The sequence below is a fragment of the Paramisgurnus dabryanus genome, chromosome 8 (genome assembly GCF_030506205.2).
Source record: "Paramisgurnus dabryanus chromosome 8, PD_genome_1.1, whole genome shotgun sequence".
NCBI classification, from domain to species: Eukaryota; Metazoa; Chordata; class Actinopteri; order Cypriniformes; family Cobitidae; genus Paramisgurnus; species Paramisgurnus dabryanus.
In genome coordinates this window covers 37,955,664-37,978,762 of record NC_133344.1, presented here as the reverse complement: position 1 = coordinate 37,978,762, position 23,099 = coordinate 37,955,664, and the positions used below count along the sequence as shown (strand labels likewise).

Genomic DNA, 23,099 nt, shown 5'->3' with positions numbered 1-23,099 from the left:
CTCTGTTAACAGACTTTAGGGATGAAAGAAGAGATGAACAGGATGCTGGTAATCATTCTCCTGTAGTCTATGGAAGACATCTAAGACATCAGAGGGTGGATGACACATCGCTCATCCATTTCTATCTCTGAAGGGAATCAGGTCAACACTTCATTAAAACAACACATCTCTTTCACATCATTCACTCCATTCATTCAATGCAAACCCTATTATTTCTTAGACAAGAAGCAGCCATCATTTCTGGACAGTAGTGTACAGTACAATACCGTGCTACTGTACTACTGTAACTTGCTGTTAGTCACCAGTGTCATCCAAATATGAATAACTATTACGGATTACTGTTGTAAAATTGATAACTGTAGTAACTATGGTAAATTTTAGGGATACCACTGGTGTGAAATGCATGTTTAAAAAGCAGTTTGGTAGAGCAGTAATGGTAATGATAGGAACATTGGTTTATATTGTACTATTTTTGATACTTAAACAAATTATATAAATATGGAGAGCCAGATCTTACATATTAATAAATAAATACAGAAATATATAAGGACATGTAAAAAAAGAAATAAGTATTTAATATATAATAATAATAATAAACTTTATTTTTTATAGCGCCTTTAAAGTAGCATCTCAAAGCGCTGAACAAGGGAAAAGTAACAAGCAATTATACAAGCAATACATAAAATAAGTCAAATATAAAACCACACAAAATAAGACCGTAGGTCAGTTAAAAGAGAGATCAATTTTAAGTAAAAGCTACCCTAAAGAAATAAGCTTTAAGGGAGGATTTAAAAACACTAAGGGATTCTGCTTGCCTAATTGGAGCAGGCAAGGAATTCCAAAGCCTAGGAGCGACAGCTGAAAATGCCCTATCACCCATAGATTTTAAACGGGTATTTGGAACTTGTAAAAGGCCAGTTTCAGAGGAGCGCAAAGCACGCACAGGGGTGTAGGATACTAAAAGCTCAGTGAGATAGTGTGGAGCCAAATTATTTAAAGCCTTATATGTAAGCATAAGGACTTTGAAGTCAACCAGAAATCTGACAGGGAGCCAATGTAGAGACTTCAAGACTGGAGTGATGTGATCCCTCATCTTGGCTCCAGTCAGTATTCTGGCGGCTGAATTTTGGACCAGCTGTAGTTTATTTAGGGTAGCGTTTGGGACCCCCACCAATAAAGCATTGCAATAATCAATGCATGAAAACACAAAAGGTATTAATCAGTTTTTCAGCAAAAATATACTTAAAATACTTTTAAGATGAAAGAAAGATGTCTTAACAGTATTCTGGATTTCCTTATTTATGTATAATTTATAACTGTATTTCCTTATTTATGTATAATTGTATTTTCCACGCTTGTTTATATATTTCTTAATAGATTTATTTATTTCCACTTTATTTATTTTTTCACATTCATTTACATATATAGGCCTATGTATTTATTTTTTCATTTCTTTGTCTGTATGCTAACATATACATATATCCAAAATCTTATATTATATTTAAAGTCATTTTATATCACCCTAATTGTATGTATATAGGTTCACTACACATAGCATACATACTCAAGTCAAGACATGGCCATAAACCACCATCCGGTCTTGGCACACATCAATATAAAATGCGCGTCATCAACAGATCTAATGACTGACACTTGGAAGCTGACACTTAAACATGGGATCGTGTGAAATTATCCATTTAATGTACGTGCACTGGAGAGGGGGTGATTAGAGCTTAAGGCTCGCCCACCAGCAGCCCACAAGAGATGCGCGGATGGGCTATTATTTCATCCGCAACCACATCACAAAACTCATCATCCGTCCGCGATCCATCCGCACCAACGTTTTTTACCAATGTTTAAAACCGCACCCGCCCATCATCCGCTGATTGGGCGGTGCAAGGCCTAATAAAAATTGAACTATTACAAAGTGTGCTCTATTTTTTTGGATGTAGGTTTAGTCAGATAACAATATTTAACAATGTAAACATATTTTTTATTTGATTGGTTCAACCGCCCGCCACCCGCCCAAATTTAATTAAAATATTATTTTTCGGCACGTCATCCGCCCGATTCGCAGTTTATCCGCAGAGTCCACGACTGTAACTGCCAATTGCGCTTCTTTACCCACAACGCAGCAAGAAACCAGCGCTTTTACTAAAGCCTAAAGAAGCATATTGATCAATGCATCATTTAAAACGTGGCTGCAAATACCCTTTACATTCGCATTTCCTAATTTTGCAATGTATAACATCTGACAATTCGAATGCTTGATGCTCTTCTTAATAATAAGTCATCAAGTGGAATCAGATTTTAGGATTAAATCTAACAAAAGGGTACTCATGCAAACGCAGTAGTTTTACTATGGTAGCGGTAAATATGTTTTGGTGAGCAAAACTACTCTTATCATAGTAACTTTCAGTAAGAAATGAAGTAAAGAAGGTAGAAGGGAGAGAATGAAAGAGGAGCTATTGATAAGATGACCGTTTCTTCACTTCTATACTCACAAACATTTCATTTATTTCTGTGGTAAAACTGAATCTGTTTACAGGGCAGTTGCAGCTATCATCTTCTGTCATCAGTTTAAAGATGATTCTTACTAATCTACCACTATTCTTCTATCAAAGACTATCAGAGATGGTTAAGTGGAGGCAGTTCAGATAAAGAAAGAGCTTTGGAGGTTATATGGTGAAAGTTTTACATGGGAAACACAGTTAGCAAGTGAAACTGACAAGGATCAGCGAGATATGGTCAGATACTTTGTTATGTGTGAGAAATCTACTGAGAGATCTCCATTGGACATAAACACATACATGAGAACCATCGTCATACTACTGTAGACAAATACCGCAGAGTATTAATAACAGGTACAGGTAATACCGCACAGGTGTTTCTGAAATATAATTCATATTTGAGTCAAACTTTACTGATTAAAAATAATTTATTCAGATTTAATCCAATGAGGAAATATGTGATGTAAAAAAAACTTTTTTTCTGCAGCGTGAGAGATTTTAACTTAAAATCATAGATGCTTGTGGAGGTCACATTTCCCACATCAGCAGAGATGATGAGCTTCAGCTACAGCACGACATATCAGCAAATCCAGACAGACGAGACAAGGAAAACGCTGAGAAACGCTTATCAACATGATGTCATCAGGCAAAAAAGCCATGACATCATCTTTAAGGCGGCTCTTCCCTATTGGAGCATTTAAAGACCACCAGGAAATCAAGATGCCAATGATAATGAAAGCTGGTCCTAACAGACGCACTCGGCATGCAGAATAAAACACTATTAACCCTGTGAGTGCTCAACTAAAGCACAGACAGCACAATAGTAGTGCATTAATTTCATATAGTATAAATGTTGTTGATACACAAATTAACACAACATTAAGAGTTCAGCTACTGTTCAGTGTCTCGTACTGGTTCTTCAGCAGACATCTATACAGCATTTTCTGGAAAAAGCTTTGCATGCCAGCAGTTTCTTTGTGCTTACTAAGCCCTTCCCAGAACTTAATGCTTGGGTGCCTTTTCTGAATGAATGAATGAATGAATGAATTGCCCTCTCTGTCTTGCTTAAAGAAACCAAAAACAGTCTACCAAGAGATAAATACACTGCCCATGCTGTTAACACATGCATGTTGGTTAAGTTACAATAGGTCAAATTGGTGTCAGAACTTACTGTGTGAAATTAACTCTTTCCCCGCCACTGGCTAGTTATCTGGTCCATTAAGAGAAAACACTTCCCTGCCAATGACGAGTTTTTACGGCAATCCATATTTCTGAGAGATCAGATACAGTATATCTGTATTTGTCTCCTGTATCTTGTGTTTAATTTAGCCCTATTTGGACGGGATTAGTTTTACAAGGAGACCTCTGAGAAAATCGTGTTTCTCAGAGGTCCTCTGTGTTTTTAATTACGTCCGTATCAGCCACGTCTGTGTTTTTCTCTTACGACCTCCGTAAGAATTCCAGTGCAATTTACCTACTGTTTTTCGCCGAACTCAGAGGTCCTCTGAGAAATGTAATCCTGTACGGATGCAAATGTCTGTGTTTGCCCGCAATATCTTTTGAAAACGCGGTTCGTGTCGTGTTTCGGCCAACGTGATTTGGCGTAGGTTTTACTAACGCGCTTAAATTGTACTTCTGATTCTTGTTCATTCAGATATGGATGTTTTTTTTCCATTCGGCGAAATAAAATAATTAAATCAAGACGAGCTGAATATTAAACACTATTAAAACTAGCCACTGTAATATCAGTATAAGGTAAACTCAACCTTATTTTGTTTAACGTTAACTCTATAACGGGTTTATTGTAAGCAGCCAGTTATTTAAAATATGTAGGCTACTTTAGTATGATTTGTTTAAGTTCTTTTGATTTGTTAAAGTTAAATTAATAAATTAAATGTTCTGTAATAATTTTACATTTAAAGCAAAATATCAAACATTACAAACACGCGTATCCAGAGCACGTGATATTCTGCAACGGCCAAATGCATGAAACAAACACTCCCATCTCTGGAATAGCCTGAACATTTTAATCCCGTCCGAATCGGCACATTAAATCACAGATGTCATAGGGGACACGTTGAAACTCAAATTTCGTTTGGAAAACTAATCCCGTCCGAATAGTGCTTGTGTGTCCATTGCTGCATCTTGATTTTTAACTTTGAATTGGAGTTTTGAACTGGACTGTTTTTATAGTCTGGACTCTTTCTAGATTTATGTTTGCATGGTTTTTGAGGTTTTGTCTGTGCTGTTTTGTGTTTATTTCAGGTTTACCTGCACTACAAATACAGTAAGGGGCAGTTCCCAGGACAGGGCATATTCTAGTTCCAGACTAAAATGCATGTTTGAGCTGACTTAATTTGGTTTCCTCCCGCAGACCAAAAACATGCAGGTTGGGCAAATTGGAGATGCTAAATTGTCCCTTTCCCAACCTGTGTATGAATCAACTTGTCTGAATACAACTTGTGTATGGATTGATTGGTTCTCGACATGAATATAGCTGTAGATGCTGAAATGGCATAAAGAAATAAAGAAAGAAGAAGAAGAAGAGCTGCCTTAATTTAAACATTTTGCCCTGACATATCTTCACATAATACGAGACATTGTTTTAAAGAAAAAGTTTAGTAAAAACTACTTAAATGTCCTAATATACGCAGCAGGTTGTCATCACAGAAATAAGCCTAGGCTATGGCTATTTACCTCATAAATAAAGTATGGAACATAACAATATTAATATAAAAACTTGATTTGCTCATTTTTACAAATGCAGACCTTCCACGAGAAAAACCTGCTTGCTTTCGGTTTTAAGATCAGACATTCAAATGTCACGAACAGATTATTTGATTTAATCATTTGTAAATAAAATGTTATATGTTATTAAAAGAAATAATATTTTGTGTTATATTAAACTTTACCTGTTAATCAGAATACTGCATTTTAGGGAGCCATGTAATAAGTAAGAATTATTCAATAATAATGCACACTTAAGGTGGTCACGAGGCACGACGCGAAGCGGAGTTACACTGCGGGTGTGCAATATTTTCAAACAATTCAAAGGACCGAAGTCAATTATTTCACTTATACAATGAAACATTGCTCTAGTGGTTATTTTAAGACATTTGACAGGTCAGATGTGTGGTTATAGAAAAATAATGCAACATTTTTCTACCAATCAGAATAAAGCATTCTCTCCTGAATTAAATCTGGGACTCAGTCCTTGCCTTTTTAGTAAAACATGACAGTTGGGTGATAAAAACAGAAGTGAAACTCTAATGACAATACACACCCATCCTAACTGATCATTTGTTTCGAACTTCTTATAGCATCGGTCAAAATAAATACATTCACAGAGTTAAAAAAATCAACACAAACTGAATTCAAATCAGGTTTCAACACTTAAAGAGTGTTGAAAACACGAAGCTTTACATATATGCTCGCAAATGAAGCTTCTATTAAGATCACAGACTTACTTTCTGCCTTTGATGCGGCGATAGCGCCGATTTCTACATGAGATCATCTCTCCTCTGAGCAATCGCACCTTTATGTTGGCTTCCGGAAGAACGCTCATGTTAAGACAATGACAGGTCCTCTATTATCTCGACACAAAGCTAACCGGGTAACTCATGTTTGCGCAGAGGCAGACAGATCTTTGCTCTCAGTGTTCTGGGCTGGTGTTTGATCATTTCCTGTGCTCTATATACACTCGACGGCTTGATGGGAGCCACTGTGACCCTATGACACACACGTTTCCCTCACTTCCCCTCTTTAGACTGCAGTCACTCAGAGTCTTTTATTAGTGCGAGTACAATACACACTTTCTGTCTCACTGATACCACTCATTGTTAAAGTAAGTGTCTAAATAAGCATTTCATATTATTATTTTAAGTTCCTCCTTTGAGTACCATTTATATCCAATAGTTTACAAATGAGATTTTCTGAATTATAAGCATTATATGAAAGGTTGATTTAATATATTCATTCAAATTCATCTTACCTTGCCCTGTAATACCGAAACGCCATCACTGTGGATTTTATGAGAAATCAAGTAAATGTTGTTTTGATCAACGGTAAAGATCTGCTAGATCTGTGAAAAAATTCAGTCTGACTGTAAAATGACAATGTGTAGTTCCTTATGTAGTTTTAGGTTGGTTCCAGGTCAGGTGATCTGATCATCAATGAAAGTGTTTCTCTGTTAGTTTGACAGTGGAAGCTCAAATCATCTGGTTATTCCCTCCAGTACTTCCCCAGTCACGACAGAAAGCGTGATGTTTGCTTTTTGTTTCTTTAATTTACAAAAAATTACACTGCTGTGATCGGATCAGATTTGACAACTGTGATACTTTAGCCCTTTTTCACAGTAATAGTGCACCGTAAAATTACCTGAATGACCATTTTGGTAAATACACACATTCTGTCTTTTAATCTGTAAGATACCATTCACAAATCAGTACCAAAATACTATATTCTGTCATGTTATTAAAGGGCACCTATTATGGCCTGTTTACAAGATTAACATAAGTCTCAGGTGTGCCCAGAATGTGTCAGTGAAGTTTCAGCTCAAAAACCCCACAGATCATTTATTATAGCATGTCCCAAATGCCCCATTAGGATGGAAGCAAAAAGGCATTTTAATGTCTGTACCTTTAAACGCAAATAAGCTACAGCTCCTCACTTCCTCACCCACAGACAGTGAAGTACAGTCTGAGAAAATAGTGTCTGGTATCAGAGTACAACTCGCTGAGGGTGGAAACTATGATAATGCAGGACTGTAAGTGGATGGGTCTTTATCAATGTGACCTCACACTGATAAGAGAATCAAAATGGCATGTCTAATGAAACTGCTTTGGTTTAATGGTGATTAAAAAACAAGGAGCGGGTGGATTTTTTTCATTGTAGGGTGATTGTGTTCACACACTGCCAACACACATTACGTCCAAACCCCTTATAAAAGTGGATTTTGCATAATAGGTGCCCTTTAAGTTACATCTGAACGGCTACGCTGGTATTGTATTAAAAAACATGGTGGGGTATGCAAGCAGTCATCTCGGCAGATCTATTCTGATCTAGGCAGGTGGTGCTGGGGAGCATGGTGCACTGCATTGAGATAAACCAGGACAGGACTAAATTAAATAGATCACGTTGATAGGAAAATAGATTGGCTGTGCTGCCAGTAGAGGGGTAAACGACTATTTATTAAACGATTAATCTGTCGACTATTTTTCCGATTAGTCGACTAATCTAACGACTAATTGGACGATTAATCTAATGATTAGTTTCTGTTGCTTGATTAATAAAAACCATAATGTATCTCAAATAAATGCCAAAAACATTTTTAATTATATACTTTAACGGATGTATCAGTGATTTCAGGCCAGGGGGTGGCCAAAGCTACTTTAGGGGGTCCATAGTCCATGAAAGAAAACGATGTGTAACCATGTATCAAGAAAGCATGAATGAATGCATTATAAGATGTAAACATAATAAGGGTGAATTTTGAACATTTCTTCTGTATTTCTGTTAAAGGGATTCACCCAAAAATGAAAATTCTGTCATCATTTACTGCACCATCATGTTCTAAACCTGTATAAGTTTATTTTATTTTGATAAACACAAAATAAGATATTTTGATAAATGATGGTAAGCACACAATTAATGGTATATCCATTGAAGTTCATCATGTTGTTTTTATTCCTACTATAGAAGTCAATGGTTACAATCAGCTGTGTGCTTACCATCATTTATCAAAATATCTTCTTTTGTGTCAATCAGAAAAAGAAAATTCGTACAGGTTTAGAACATTTTTCAGAATTTTCATTTTGTGTGAACTATCCCTTTAATGAAGCAAAAGATCAGGAAATCTAAACTCCATGATAAACCTTAAACTTATTTCAAATAGCAGAGCTCAACACAAAGGATGTTTGGCAAAAAATTTTTAAAGTAAATGTGGATTATTCTTTATTTACGAAGATACTAACTTTTCTTTTTTATAATTAACTTTAATGACAGAGACAGATTATGCTTATTATAAGACCGAATGCAATACAATGTTTATTCGGTTTAAGACGTACAGTAACCACATGTTTACTATGAAAATCACAAAGACAGCTATTTTGACATATGAGCATTTGTCCGTTTAAACCAAAAAGACGCGAACATGAAGTCGTTTAAGCTCTACCTGTGCACGTGCGCTATCAGATATGCGCGTCACGCTTTCAAGTTCAATGTCCAATCCAGTCCAGTTAACAATCATACAGAAGCCTATAAAGATCACGTCAAGAATTAAAACACTGTGCTGGGTTTGGTCGTAAAAAGAAATGCCAATCGTAGACTTTATTCAGTCCACAAGAAAATTACTATACACATTTCCAGCCTATATACGCTGAAATCATGTAGTATTAGCAATGTACGACTTCACTTACATCATTTTAAAGACATTCCAATCACCGACATGGTGTGACTGTTAGGAGGTTTGACACTTGCTTTTTCTACCTAACAACAGCCACCCCCTGTCGGTGATTGGTTGGAAAACTTTATTTTGGTTTTGAGTGGTTGGTGAAAGGTTGTGTGCAGATCTCAGAGCTCAGGCTGCCTATAGAGACGCGTTTTTTTGACAGCCTGCTTATGGGACGGGGAGCTAGAGGATCGTTACGAAAGATTAGACGAATGTGATCATTCATTTTTTGGGCCTTAAATTTAATTGTTTTTTTTGTCTCACACGTGCGTGTGGCGAGCTGTGTCGAAGCGTCGACGCAAAAATATGACGTTGACGCGTCGCTACAGGCTTAGCTGCCAGCTTTATAAGAACGTTTCATGACTGAAGTTGGTATTTAAAGAACACATATTATGCTATCGTGAAAATAACCCTTTTATGCAGTGTGTTATATGGTTGTAAGGGAATGTGAACAGTCTGAAAAAGTGAACCGTAACTCAAGTTATTGGTTTTCAAAAGAAAGAGTCGATTCTGAGTGCCTTGAACGAGTCATCCAGAGTTCAGATCCGGTTCTGTGGTACAGTCTCCAATGTATGAGCTGTGTTTATACAAAATTCTTTAATCATTAAGTCATGTGACTGATTTGATGTTTACATTTACAATACATTACGAAAATATTAAATATTTTTTTAAAAGCATATTACAATTTAAAGGCATTATTTTTACCTGGCATTTGAAAATAACACATTTTAGTGTTGCAATGTTAATAGCGCAACACTGTAAAACTGTGGTATATTTGCTAAAGGTTATCATACCGCCAGAATCTTATACCAGCCTATTAATAATAACACCAGAAGACGCTGTGTTCTCTGTCTCTGCGCTGAGAAAGCAAACTCGGTTCATTTTTTACCTCCAAAGAGGAGGAGGATGTGTACAATCAGTAGTTAAAATTCATCTACAATACCACAACAGGCCCTGATGACTGCTTCTCTAATCTGTAAACGGGTTAACAATGAAGGATGGGTTAGTGCCTAGTTTATTTAGACCAGATTGCTCCTCCTATAAGTACAATTATACATTGTTGCTTTTAGGTTCTGTTAAGCGTGCTACATATGTAGTTTTATACGTTGTGTGCATTCAAGCTAACCAGCTAACTAAGCCTCAGGCTAAATGTCTAACTCATGTTAATAGTTCTCCTAAACTGCAGTCGGCCGCTGTTGTCTACAAATGTGTTGATTACTACAGAAAGTCTGGCGTTCTTATTAGTTGGGATAAAGCAATACGTTGGTTAACAAACTGCAGTGGTTTTTCAATAATCTATGTCTGTTCGGTTTATGCATATAACGTTATTGTTTGGGTGTTTACTAGCAAGCTGTGGGCGCTATTAATGTGAGAGTCATTGGGAAATAAGGAAAAATAAAATGCATATTGTAAAAAATTTACCCCTTGTGCTTTGTTTATGGTACCTTGTATAAGCCCAAGACAATATATAGATATATAACCATTAATGCATGGATTTGTTATCCAAAGTGAAAAAGCATTCAATGTATGTTTTTCAGCATATCCGTATTCTTACAACCTTTGCTCTACTAAAGCAAACCTCTACCAGTTGAGCTAGAGAAACACTATACAGCAAGACACACCTTCATACAACAATGCATGCTTTAGGAATTTAATCATGAAAATCTATAAGCTAAAGCTTTAGACATGATGATAAAGCAGCTGCAGATGTTGGTGACGGAGTGAATTTGTTTCTTTAGCACAGAGCTGCACTGCTGACTCACTGAAGGCTTTTAACAGAAACGTCCCTGTATGTAAATAAATCCTTTATGATTAATAGCTGTTGGAGCAACAGGGTCTTTGTGTGCTTGGAAATTCACAAACCGCTCTCCCAGCAGTACAGATGGAAACTTCATTCATTACATCTATTTACATGCAATTTAACAAATATTATGCAGGGAGCTCCGCAAGTCTGTAACACAAGACCAAAAAGTACTTTTAAAAAACAATATACGATGCACTCCTCTAATACTGGCACCCGTGAGCAAAGGTGGCAGTGAAAATAGTTTTCGGAATTACTTTTGATCTTCTTTTCGAAATATTAACAAATCTATTCTGCTTTCATGGATATCAAATAATTGTAAAAACAGGTGTTACTTTCGTCCCGAAACTTCAGGATGTGTTACAGCACTAAATAACCTGTAGATTGATCACTACCTTAAAATGAAAAAATATTAGAAAAAATTACCGCTCTGGAATTTACTTTCCATGGTCGAAAACAGCTTTCTGGACCTACCCTTGGGAACAGATAACGAAATAATGTGATATATGTCAGCTCTGTCAAGGGTTGTGGGCTAAAGATTCTGTCATCATTTGGAACGCAAAAGTAGGCAGACCTCTAAGAAAATCACTTTGTTACTTTCGTCCCCCATTATGCCGATTTCGCACCGCGTAAGTGGCGCATGTTTTTTCAGCACCCATGTTAACAAGTAAGAGCATGCATGTTAAATAAAGTAATGTGAACCTGAGATGTTATACTGTTCTTAATCCTCTGGGGTCTAAGGGTTTTTTAGGGCCCTGGAGAAGTTTTGACCTGCACTGCACTGACATTTGTGATTTTTTCAGTTGCTTAAAAACATAATAAATGGCAAAAGTCTCATAACACTGTGTTCAGCACAAACATGTTTTCCCAAGCCTTTTCTAAACAGAATCTAGTTTATTCTTTAAAATTATGTGAAAATCATTCTGCCTACTCATTCACATAAAACAATATATTGATTTACAATTTCAAAGTCATTTTTTGGTTAGGAAGGCAATATGCACTTGAATAATCTGTGACTGACAGCTGAGGAAACAAAAGACTGCACAATGAGCCTTTATTAATGTAAGACGATGCCATTATTGTGACGTGTTTGTTTGTGAAAGCAACACAAAAGAAATGCCATCCCATGCGTGATCCTGCGTTAAATAAACTTACTGTGCAGAGATATATGCGAATAAACAAGGTTTTAGATGTGATGTTTGCAATCGCATCTTTTATAAGAATACCAAAAAGCGCATGAAATATGAGGCATCGTGTGTTTGTGTGTGCGCTTGGGCGTCGATCGCATCACACTGTCTGACGAAGCACACACACTCGCGTCTGGAGATAACTTTAAGTTATATGTCATGTTTCCAGCACTCGGATTAAAACTCAACACAGCAGTGAATGGCTGCAGAGACGGAATGTCCATTGACTGTGGGGTTGACTAATGAATATGGATGATCTCTGCTCTTCTCTTCAATGGAGTTTTCGTTATGTTACAGTTTCTGGATTCAGTTTAATGTTTATCATGAAGTTTAGATTTCCTGAAAAACTTTTACAAACATTAATGCAGTTAACATGAAATCTTTTGCTTCATCAACAGACAGTAAATCAGATATGAAAAAGAGAAAAGTTTAAATTCACCTTTTACATTATGTTTACATCTGTGAGGATTTTGACAACAAAGAACGAACCCAAATGCAGACGTAACTAAAATAATAATTTATTAACAAACAGGAAAAACAAAACCCACGATGGGGCAAAACAAGACGAGAAAAGGCAACCCTAAACTAAGACTAAACTAGACATTAAACAAACAATAAATATAAAATACATATAACAGGCTAAACTAACGGGAAATGCGTGGTCAGAATAAACCAATCTTAAAACCACACATTTCCCACATAAAACATGGTACTGCCAGGACAAAGACTAGATGTAATAAAACAGATGATTTCGGACGGATCCTGACAACATCTAGTAAAGCATGCAGTGCAGGAATATTTATCTGATGTTGGGTAAGGTGAAGTAATCAGTGATCATAAGATTCATTCATGCTTTTTTGATATATGCTACACATTGTTTTCTTTCATGGATTATGGTCACCCATTAAAAAAATTCTAGTTTTGCCACTGCTTAGTAGGAATGGGCACGAGTAGTCGAGTGCTCGAGTACTCGAACATGGTATTAGCGATCGATTACAAAACGATAATAGTGTGGGTTTATTTTTTGTGGTGGCCTGCGGTAGTAAAGACTGGGTGCATGTTGGACGTCAGGTAGAGCTGTGCAGAGCGGCCTACGACATCAGTACCAGGCATGATTCAAAAGCAAACAGATAAGTCAGCTCCCAAAGCGCACCCGCTCTGTGGCAACCCGGCTGATCTGCACAACACTGTGAAGCTGAACACACACTGAGGCACTATGGTTTCAAAATGATGTAGTGACTTTCGGATTCACTTTGGTAAGATGAAAGTACAGTCAGTCATGTGCAAAATGTACAGCGCAGTCACAAGTTAAATGGGTTATCATCTCATATCAAATGTCAAGAGATACCAGAGATCCATATGAATATAACATCTTGACTGAGAACAGGTGAGAGGACGACACAGTTATCGCTAAAATGATAGCAAAAGACCTGGATGTGTTTTAAAGCGCGCTGTTATGGTTAAGGTGCACATCCACAACGAGAGTTAAACTTTCTGTCAAGTACATACTCTTAATTTAAGTCTTGCATTTTGTGCAGATATATGTACATTGTATAATACATTTATATTGTATCAAGGCATAATATAATGCAGAGTGCATCAAATAAAATGCTAGAGTGCTTCAGTTTGTGTTTATTATCCCTTTATGTCCTACTGCTCAGTGGTAGAACATTGCGTCAGCAGCACAAAATGTCATGGGTTCAAACCCAGGAAACACACAGAATTTGCATGTTTTTCGCCAAAGACACAAAAACTTCTCAAATCAACAAGTTTATCAAAGAGATATGTGTTGTTACTTGAAATCCACCTATATATTATAGAAAAGAGTGTACATGATAAATCTAGAGATAAGAATATCACAGCTATATTTACATGGACCAGCAAGCTTTATTAATACCCAAGTAACCGCCTACAAATTGTGGCAGACATTCCCAGAAAAGCAGCAAACATAATGTTGATTTTATCTCTCAGTATAAAAAGAGTTTAACACCTAGTTTAACACCCAGCACACCACATTTCAGATGTTAACCTGAACTGATCCTGAACTGAGAGACATTAAACAGGGTAGTACTGTGAAACAAGTCAGAATTCACTTTACTACACAGCAATTCAGTTTTCTCATCCTATCACTGTAGTAGACACTGGGTTTATTCTTACTTTTTGTCATCGGACCTGACTGGTTTCTCATGTGAAGTCCAGTGGTTTATTGGACCCTGCTGAGGGACAACATTGAGCATGAAAGCTATTTTCCCATGAAGTTAAAGCACCACTTACATCCTCCAAGGAAAACTGTGTTTTTCCACCCAAGGGACAGCTAGCGGCCCTCCAAATAGACCATGATTCAAAGCTGTTTTTTTGGGTACCAGCTAGATTCTGCATTTGAATAAAAGTAAATAAACAGAAGATCATGCATTCTTTGCTCTGATGATTTCACATTTATACAGATTACTTAGAATAATATCCTTTAATCCTTCCATGAAATCCACTAGTAGTCCATTTGACTAAATAAACATTTGCATATATTTTTCATTCAGTAACTTTGTGTGTAAGCTACTTGTGTCACAGATGGGAACAATGTGATCTCTCCACCCACCCGGCACTACCTCATGGACAGAATCCTCTAAAAACTCACGACCACTCTTGCGCTATCCACCCCTCTAACCCAATATTTGCCCTCTAACCCAATTTGCCTTGCCAAACCCCCTTCAACGCAGTCCCCAGTCCTGGCACTGAGACAATCCTTTTTTACAATCCTGCCAATTTCTAAGCCCAATGGAAGTGCTTCTGCAGACTTAGCATAACAAAAGGTACATCTGCAAAAAGTCTCAATGTCACAGACACGACAGTAGGTAAAGGGTGACTGCTTTTCTGCCAAGTACGGCGTGCCCTGGATCGTTTTATTTTGTCCTGCAACTTTTCTATCAAAGAAACTTTTATTCATCTCAATCCCTAACACCAACTGTCTCTAAACATGAACTACCTCTAAGATCAATGGGAAACGACATGGTGATACTGTTCGTGCATCCCTGAACCCCGACACCAAACCTGACCCCTTAAAGCCTGTTGATACTACTACATACATACACGCACAGTCATACACATAGCCTTGCAAAGTATACTTCATTTGACACATACACACGTGTTTGACACATGCACATTGCGACAAATTGCAATACATCTCCTGGCCTACAGGGTTCTGTACTCTTTACTCTTTCATGGTACTGTTGTAAATGAGGGTACTTCCTAATGGCGCTTTTTATTGCATAGTACACCATGGGTCGGTTTGGGTCAGCTCACTTTTGGGGGCTTTTCTGCTGGGTACAGTGCATACTACCCAATACTTTTTTAGTACCACCTATGGTTGCAAAGGGGCGGAAAGTTTCCTGTAAATCTCCAAGAAAAATGGAGGGGAATCTCCCATAGCTGATATATGTACGATTTTTTTTTCATGGGAATTGAGTGTGTGTAAGGGGAGGATTATTTTTAGACACTATGACCTCACCTAAATGTTTTCTCAGTTAATGTGTATTTGTCTTACATTCATATAATGTTTTTGCACACTAACTTACAACAAGCAAAAGGACGTTTTAAACAAATGTATGTTATTTACGTTAATACATGCAATGATGGACATTTTTACATTATTTTATGTGCATGATTAAAGAAATTATCTAAGAATGCAAGTACATGAAGGGGGTTTGGCCTCAATGGTAAGCAGTGTGCTATGTGAATGTGCAGGGTAGAAATTCAACTAAAATTGTATTAAATTTTGTTGGTTTAAACAAAATTATGCTGCAAGATTTCTTTTAACTATAGTTAAGTTCCCTGTTATAGGTCACTCTGCATTTTTTTTAATTCCCAGTTTATTCTAATTAATTCTCATAGAAAGTTTCCAGTGGAGCTTGTCGACCCATGAAAATTAGTTATAGTTTACTTAAGTATATGAGCTAGCAAGTAAAATACAAAAATAATGAGTATATTCCACCTACACTATTTTTAACAGTAAAAATATTAGTTTTGGCAGCGCAAAGTGTGTATGCGTTAACATCCAGGCGGGACTCGAATTCACCATTTTCCATGTTATTGGCACGTATTGTGATTGTATATAGAATGCTGTTTTGGTAACATGTTAATGTGTAATTTTTGTTTTTGTTTTATTAAATTTAGTCATGGGGGGGTGTTGATAAATGTTTAAGTTCTGCCTTTCTTGGCCAGGGACCATTTGAAAAAGAGACTATAGTCTCAATATATGATTTATCCTGGTTAAATAAAGGAATAATAAAATTGGTTTCTTGGAATTATCTGTTATATATCGAGTTTTGTGTTAGAATGGATCAATTTATAAAGCCATTTTATTTTTATTTTATACTACGGGTCTGTTGAATGCTGTATTCTGATTGGCTGAGAAATGTTCTATGGGTGTTGATTATTTTCCAGTAAACCGCACACCTAACTTGTCAAATGTCTTAAAATTAGGCACCAAGAGCAATTTTTGTGGTAACCGTGGTATAAGAGAAATAATTGACTCCGGTCCTTTGAATTATTTGAAAATAATGCACACCCGCGCTTCGCATCGTACCGCATTGCACCTGGGGTGTGCTTTATTTTCTTATAATTCAATGGCCCATCGTCAATTATTCCTTACATAATGCACACCTGCAGTGTTTTCTTATAATTCAATGGCCAGCCGTCAATTATTCCTTACATAATTTGCGGATTTATAAGTAACGTTAACCTTTCCGTTTTTATTTTAATGTCTGTTTAAAAAGTATTTAGGGGTTTATAAAATGTGACTTGTATATGAATCACTTAAAATTTTTGTAAGTACGTTTTTTTAGCGTTCAATGTTTTATGCACATGTACTGTGAGTTATATGTAATATGAAGTTGTATTTTTTGCACTTAATTAGTTTAAAATGAAGTTGAAATGTTTGTTTGTAGCTAGTCTACTAAGGTAAATGAGATCAGTTTCTCCTCTCATTTCACTGTCTCCATTCATTTTTATGATAACGTAAAGAAACAGTATCTTGCTTCTAATGTATATTTTGACATCTTATGAAGACTTTGGTTTATTTTTTAATGGAATATGTTCAAGAAACTTTATGTAACACCAGTGGCGGCCGGTTACCTTTTTTTGTCGAGGGTACTCGATGTGAAGTTTGTCACAACATGTATGTAGCCCGTCATGTGTGTTTCATCATTTCAAAATATGTGTTCTACGCATTGAGTGTTTTAACAGAACGGGAGAGATGCAAAAGTAAAAAATCAAAACAATAAATGAAAGTGTTAAACAGATGGAAGTTCCCATAAAATTTCTTCCATCTAATCTTGAAACTCTGTCATCGATAATGTGGGTTTATGTCATTGTGTTATGCGGGTTACATGCAAAAAGTAAGACCAAAGCAGCTTACAGTATGTAAAACAAAACAGTGGGCATAAAAACCACATCTGAAGCAAAGGTGCATAAATGATTCTCACAGCTCATCTCTTCACAGTTATGCAATTATTCCCTCATGATCACCCAACCAAACAATATCATCATGACCATAAGAATCTCTGTTGCAAGTCTGTGATGAACACCAGATGGTACAGAGCCAAAAGAAATGACCCTGGCTTAAAGTCTGGGAGGAAAATGAAAGACACAATGGAAAAACACCGTCATTCAAAGCCACACCATGGCAAGTGTCACTTTAACATGACCCATAGGGAAGGTGAGGTCTGCAATTCACCGTTTTTGGGGAAGTTCAACTTCTGCAATCACTTTGAGGTTTGACACTTTGTGACAAATCGCAATGTGACGTGTAGCCTCTAGCTGCTGAAAAAACATAACCACTGTTGTTAAGGAAGTGATGACACAGCAATGGTCACTAGGTCTTGTGTAGCCAACACCTTCTGATAGTTAAAATTACTGTACAGTAAATACCAACCTCAAATACTCAAAACATGTTAATACCCTGTCCGCATCACTATAAAGATGCTAGAAGTACCTCTAGGCATCACTATATTGACAGACTTAATTGCTGTCAATGGCAACTGCTGGGCGTGAAGAGCATGGCAACTTCACAGAGCTGAATTATTTCCAGTTATGTGAATGAATTCCACATTTAAAAAGTTACATAAAGTAAAAAACTATCTAAAACCAACCAATGTTGCTTTATTTAATTTGACACATAAACCAAAAAGCTAAAATCACTAAAGTAGCGTGAATTTCAAAAAAATGACGCTAAACAGAACACCTTAAATTGATTTTTGATGCCTTGGTAGTGGGAAAGTGTAACAAATTCTGTCCTGCATCAACCAAACTTATCATCAAACAGAAGTCATGCAATGTGGATTTTGTGTTTATGTATGTCACAAAATCAACATACAGATAAATCATTTGTATTTATTTATGCCATTATGGTTCAGTGTCATACAGCGTAGCCATTGTGTTGATTTGTCTAAATTCTTCAACAAGCACACAGCCGCTGCTTTGCAAAAGACAACATGTACTTCCACGTACACATTAAAGGTGCCAAAAAATGCATTGAAATAATATGTTAAATTTTTCTCTGATACCTACATAGAAGGTTTGTGAAAAATTGTTTGTGAAAAATTATCCAGAGATGTTTTTACATGTCCATTTACAACCCTAGGATTTGTTTCTAGAATGAAATGGTCTATTATTATCTTATTTGAAAGGGTCATGAATAATAATGTTGAGCTGTGCTCTGATTGGCTGTTTCTAAGAGCAGCTCCTTCAGTAGCTCTGTGTGTGTGTAAACAGATCTTATGTTTGAGTCTGTATCAGACCGAGATAGAGATTTTTAGGAATAATCAACTGTTTGGAGATTGTTAACAGACATTTCTGAGTGGTTAATTTGTGTGTTTTTTTCAGTATAGACCTGCAAAACGTAACTGTAACGTCAATAGTAGAACTTTAGCCTAAACGCTAGCATATACTAGCATACAGCTTTAACTTGACAATCACAACTTTGTTTTTAGTATTGTAACAACATTGTCATTCATTTAATGTGTAATTTAATGTTAGGGCGTACATCTTGACTGCAATGTCATGTTGAGATTGGCCTGTTTTCCAGCGGTCTTTTGCATGCACAAGGTTTACATAAAAAGAAGAAAACAGTCACGTTTGAGGCTCACGATATGTCATTACCATGTACACAACTCATATTATACATCTATAAATACAGCTTTACATTCTATGGCATCTTTAAGAAACACTGAAGAACAGATAATTCAATTTAATTTACTGCAGGTGATCACAGAGATGTCAGAGAAAATCATCTCTGTAACTTCTGAACCAAACAGTGCAAATTGACCATGCTGTCATTATGAAGGAGGATCTCTGGTTATGAAGCAGCTGCTGAGAAGTTTTAATGCTAAGGAAAAATGAGTGTTTAATGTCTTTCTATTCCATACCATGAACAACACAAAGTTAGTAAATTTTACTATTTTTTGAGAAGCACGTTTTGTGGCACCTTATAAATGTGTTTGTGGGGGATGTAATCGAAATGAAGCACGTCATCTTAGTGTTTTGTAAGGAAAATGCATTAGTATGCATGGTACTGTATGCAAAAACTGCAAGATATGTGCATCATTGAAGTTGCTCTATGTAACAGCTCGACAACAGATGCTGCTCTACTCTTCATAAACACCAGACTGAAAGAAGAGCCAAAGAAACAGACTAATGTCACAGATAAGAGCTCAATGGACCCCAGCTGTATCAGACACCTCACTTACATAATCTAATCATAAAATCTGGTTAGATTTGTGTTAATGTTGTCAAATAGTCTACAACATTGTGTGATACTGAATCTTCAGCACAGTTAGCAGAAAGCAAGAGTTTAACATGACAGAAATCCAGAAAGATCATCTCTGGGAGCATGAAAATAATCTACTTACCATACCATGACTGAATGAAGCACATTGACTCCGCCTAGTGTAAATCAGTCTTCTGTTTCTTGTCAAATCTGTACAGAGCTCCCGAATATTAGTGTTCAAGACAAAGTTTTTAATAAAAACTAAAACAACTGGTAGTTTTATCTGACTGGATCAGCGCAACGACCTACAACATGAACAACAGCATTCCAAAAGGCAGCTCACAAGAAAAGACTTGTGAATGGGAGTACATTCTGTGTTTTGCAACACGGCTTATTCGCTTTGACAACCCTGAAAGCACTCAGTATGTGATTAATACAGGCACAAATATAATAAAGACGGTTTTATCGGATGCACACGTTTTGCCGCAGTTAAGCACACGGCCCAAAGTTAATCTCCAGTCTGTGCTTGTCTATCGGTCTAGTTAGTAACTAAACTGAGCTGTAAAGACGTCCCAGTTTAATGGTGACGGTCCTGTTTTTTGGTGTTCTGTCCTAACCACTTATTTTAAATGAAAGTAATAAACCAATGAAGTGAATTGATCACAATATGGTACTGAGCATTTTGTTTTGTGTAACGGAGTTTATATTTTGCATTATTCCATTATTTACAATGCTATGAAATCAGCTAAAGTATACCTTTAATGACACTTAGTATCATATCTGTGCATTGTAAAAAGGAAAACAAAGAATTAGATTTACAGAAATGAATTGAATTAGAAATCCAAAAACAACAAAAAGATGAAAATATTCAAAAACGGTTTTGTCCACGTTTTTTAATTCGTAGACAATAAAAAATTTTCGGTTTCCAAAAGACAATGGGAGACAGTGAGCATGGATTTGGCAGCCAGACAAGAATTTATTGATCTATCTAGCTAACAATGTCTATATTCATTTTACATACACTGTATATAATGTTACTTTTATTTAAAAAAAATAAGTTAAACAATTTCAACTAGTTTTATAAGTTATGTCAACTTATCACAGGTCAAAACTTTAAAAGAAGGTTGAGTTGACTTGCAAAAAAGTTATTTTAACTTTATGCTGCATTTTTTTACACAGTAACATTAGCTCAGTGTAATGGTTCATAGCTACAGTATTATTTAAACATAGGTAACTGACTTGTTATTTTTTTAGCTTGTTATCAGAAATAAACTACTCTAAAGGTACTCTGATGTTATTGATTCTATGTGGAAGTCTAAAAGAAGTGAAATTTAGGGCACAAAAGCCGTTTGTTCATGTTGTTACTGCTGAAACTGTCTATAAAAGTGAGCCCACAGCTAAAAACTACATCAACATTCATCTCTCTCAGAAAGGTTAAACAAAAGGATTTTTGAATCGGTGTGGAATAAAGAGAGCTCTTTGACATGGTGACAACCCACAGTGTTTCCTACAGATCGGAAATATACAGAATTATAGCCGGTGAAAAAGGCAATCAAGCAAGGCAAAGCAAAGACCCTCTTCAGGGAAGCCTACAAGATTAGCATAGCAACGCACAATGAAGGAGACCAGAAGCCGTTTTAATGAACAGATTAAAATGTAATCTTAAATTCTGGCAAGAAACTAAAATGTAAACTGTAAATGACTGTCATTACACTCTGAACGCCCCCAACATATATCACTGATCATCATCACAGACTTTCATGCGACTGTGCAGAGTGCCCATATGAGGCGAAGTTATACTGTGTCTATTAGTCATTAATGGATTAAATTGATAATTTTTTTATCAAAACACCAACTATACTGACTCATTTTACAATGCCACAAGCATGTTATTTAGACAAAATAAAATCTTTTATTTTCGCGTGAAGAAGCTTGCGTTTTTACGCACACTTTTATGTCATTGGCTATATGCCACTGCAGTAAAGCCTCATTTCACTATTACTGTTAACGATTATTCGATTGATTGATCGTTAATTTAACCGATCATCAAATATGGGAAATTGCATAAATTGACATCCCTAGTTGTTTTTAACCCAGGGCTGGGTTACTGTTAATCAACCATGTTGAAACAACCCAGAAGTTGGGTTAAAACAACCCATTATTCGGGTCATTTTAACCCTGAAATGTGTTCTGTAACTTCTGTCCAATAGTTACCCAGCCCTGGGTTAAAAACAACCCAATATATTTTAGAGTGTATTAACAAATTCAAAAAATATTTTTTTTTACAGTCCAATCATGTGGCTTGTTGAGGAAAACCATTTCAGGGCTCGAAAATGCAACTGTTTTGGTCGCATATGCGACCGAAATATAATCTGTGTGACCTTAAAATATATTTGGGAGCATTTTTGAGACTGCTTATTTTGTTGTGGTGTGACTTGATTTAGATTGTGTATGCTGTGTGCTGTTCCAGGTTCAGTGTTCTCTCCAACATTAAATAACCAATCAAATTTAACCATTAACTTCTGCGTTTAATAAAGAGATTGGCTAATATGAATGTCTATCATTCCTTTATGTCGTGCTAAGTTGGTGCATAAAGTGGGAAAATGTGAAAAAATGAACCGGGAGCATGAAGAGAACGAGCAGACTATAGCCAATGTTACTACTGTATTAATTCAAAACGACGGTCTGGATTTATATGCAACTTCACCACCGGAAAATAAGGCTTAACGTTAAACCTTTCGGAGAGAGTGGCTTAAAGATTAAGAGTGGCTCCGCTATGAAAATGACTCGATGTTACTGTGTTTACTGTGAATACTGTGAAACGGAGGTTGCAGGTGAAACGGAGGTTGCAGATAAAACGGCGTTGGTGGCGGAATCCACACATTTTAAGCGCAAGACCTTGATTAAACATGACGAAAGTGCCAAAAACACAAGAAGTGTCGTGACAAATGTGTTCATTATTGATGGAGACACCGACCTGTCTATTAAAGAGTGTTTGATAGTGTATGTGCGCATTCTGCTTGAGGGACATCCGACAAACATCCTTGTTTTCCATGTTAGGGTGGAACACGACAATGCTGATGGTATGTTTTTAAAAACATTGCCTATTTAGTAGTAACAGCATCCTGGTAATGCAATTATCAATACCAATATATATCAGCCTTCTTTATTAGGGTCACTTTTGTAATGTCACAATTAATCAGTGTTTTACGTGTTTGCTAGATTTTCTATTGTAATCATAATAAAGTTACCTGTAATTGTTAAATTATTAATGCTCCTATATTATTTGAACAGCATTTGGGTATTATTTTAGGAATCTATGCAGCAAAAAAAGACCAAATTTCAAATCCTGGCCATTGGGGGTGTAAAGCCCAGTTGTGGTGTTTAATTTTTT

General features: G+C 36.3%; 1 protein-coding gene across 4 annotated transcripts in view; it reads right to left on the bottom strand.

Moving 5' to 3' along the window:
* Positions 1-23,099, bottom strand: part of limk1a (LIM domain kinase 1a) — a 69,533-nt gene that overhangs the window by 34,314 nt on the left and 12,120 nt on the right. Inside the window, exon 1 of one of the 4 annotated variants that reach the window (XM_065281758.1) lies at positions 19,848-19,997. The exons of 1 other annotated variant lie outside the window; for it this stretch is intronic. In XM_065281758.1, the coding sequence (XP_065137830.1) occupies positions 19,848-19,855 (8 nt within the window). In that variant the 5' untranslated portion in view covers positions 19,856-19,997. Of the gene's footprint in view, positions 1-5,977; positions 6,186-6,501; positions 6,625-19,847; positions 19,998-23,099 lie in introns of those variants that run through there. 2 more of the 4 variants (XM_065281757.1, XM_065281756.2) reach the window with 2 other exon arrangements.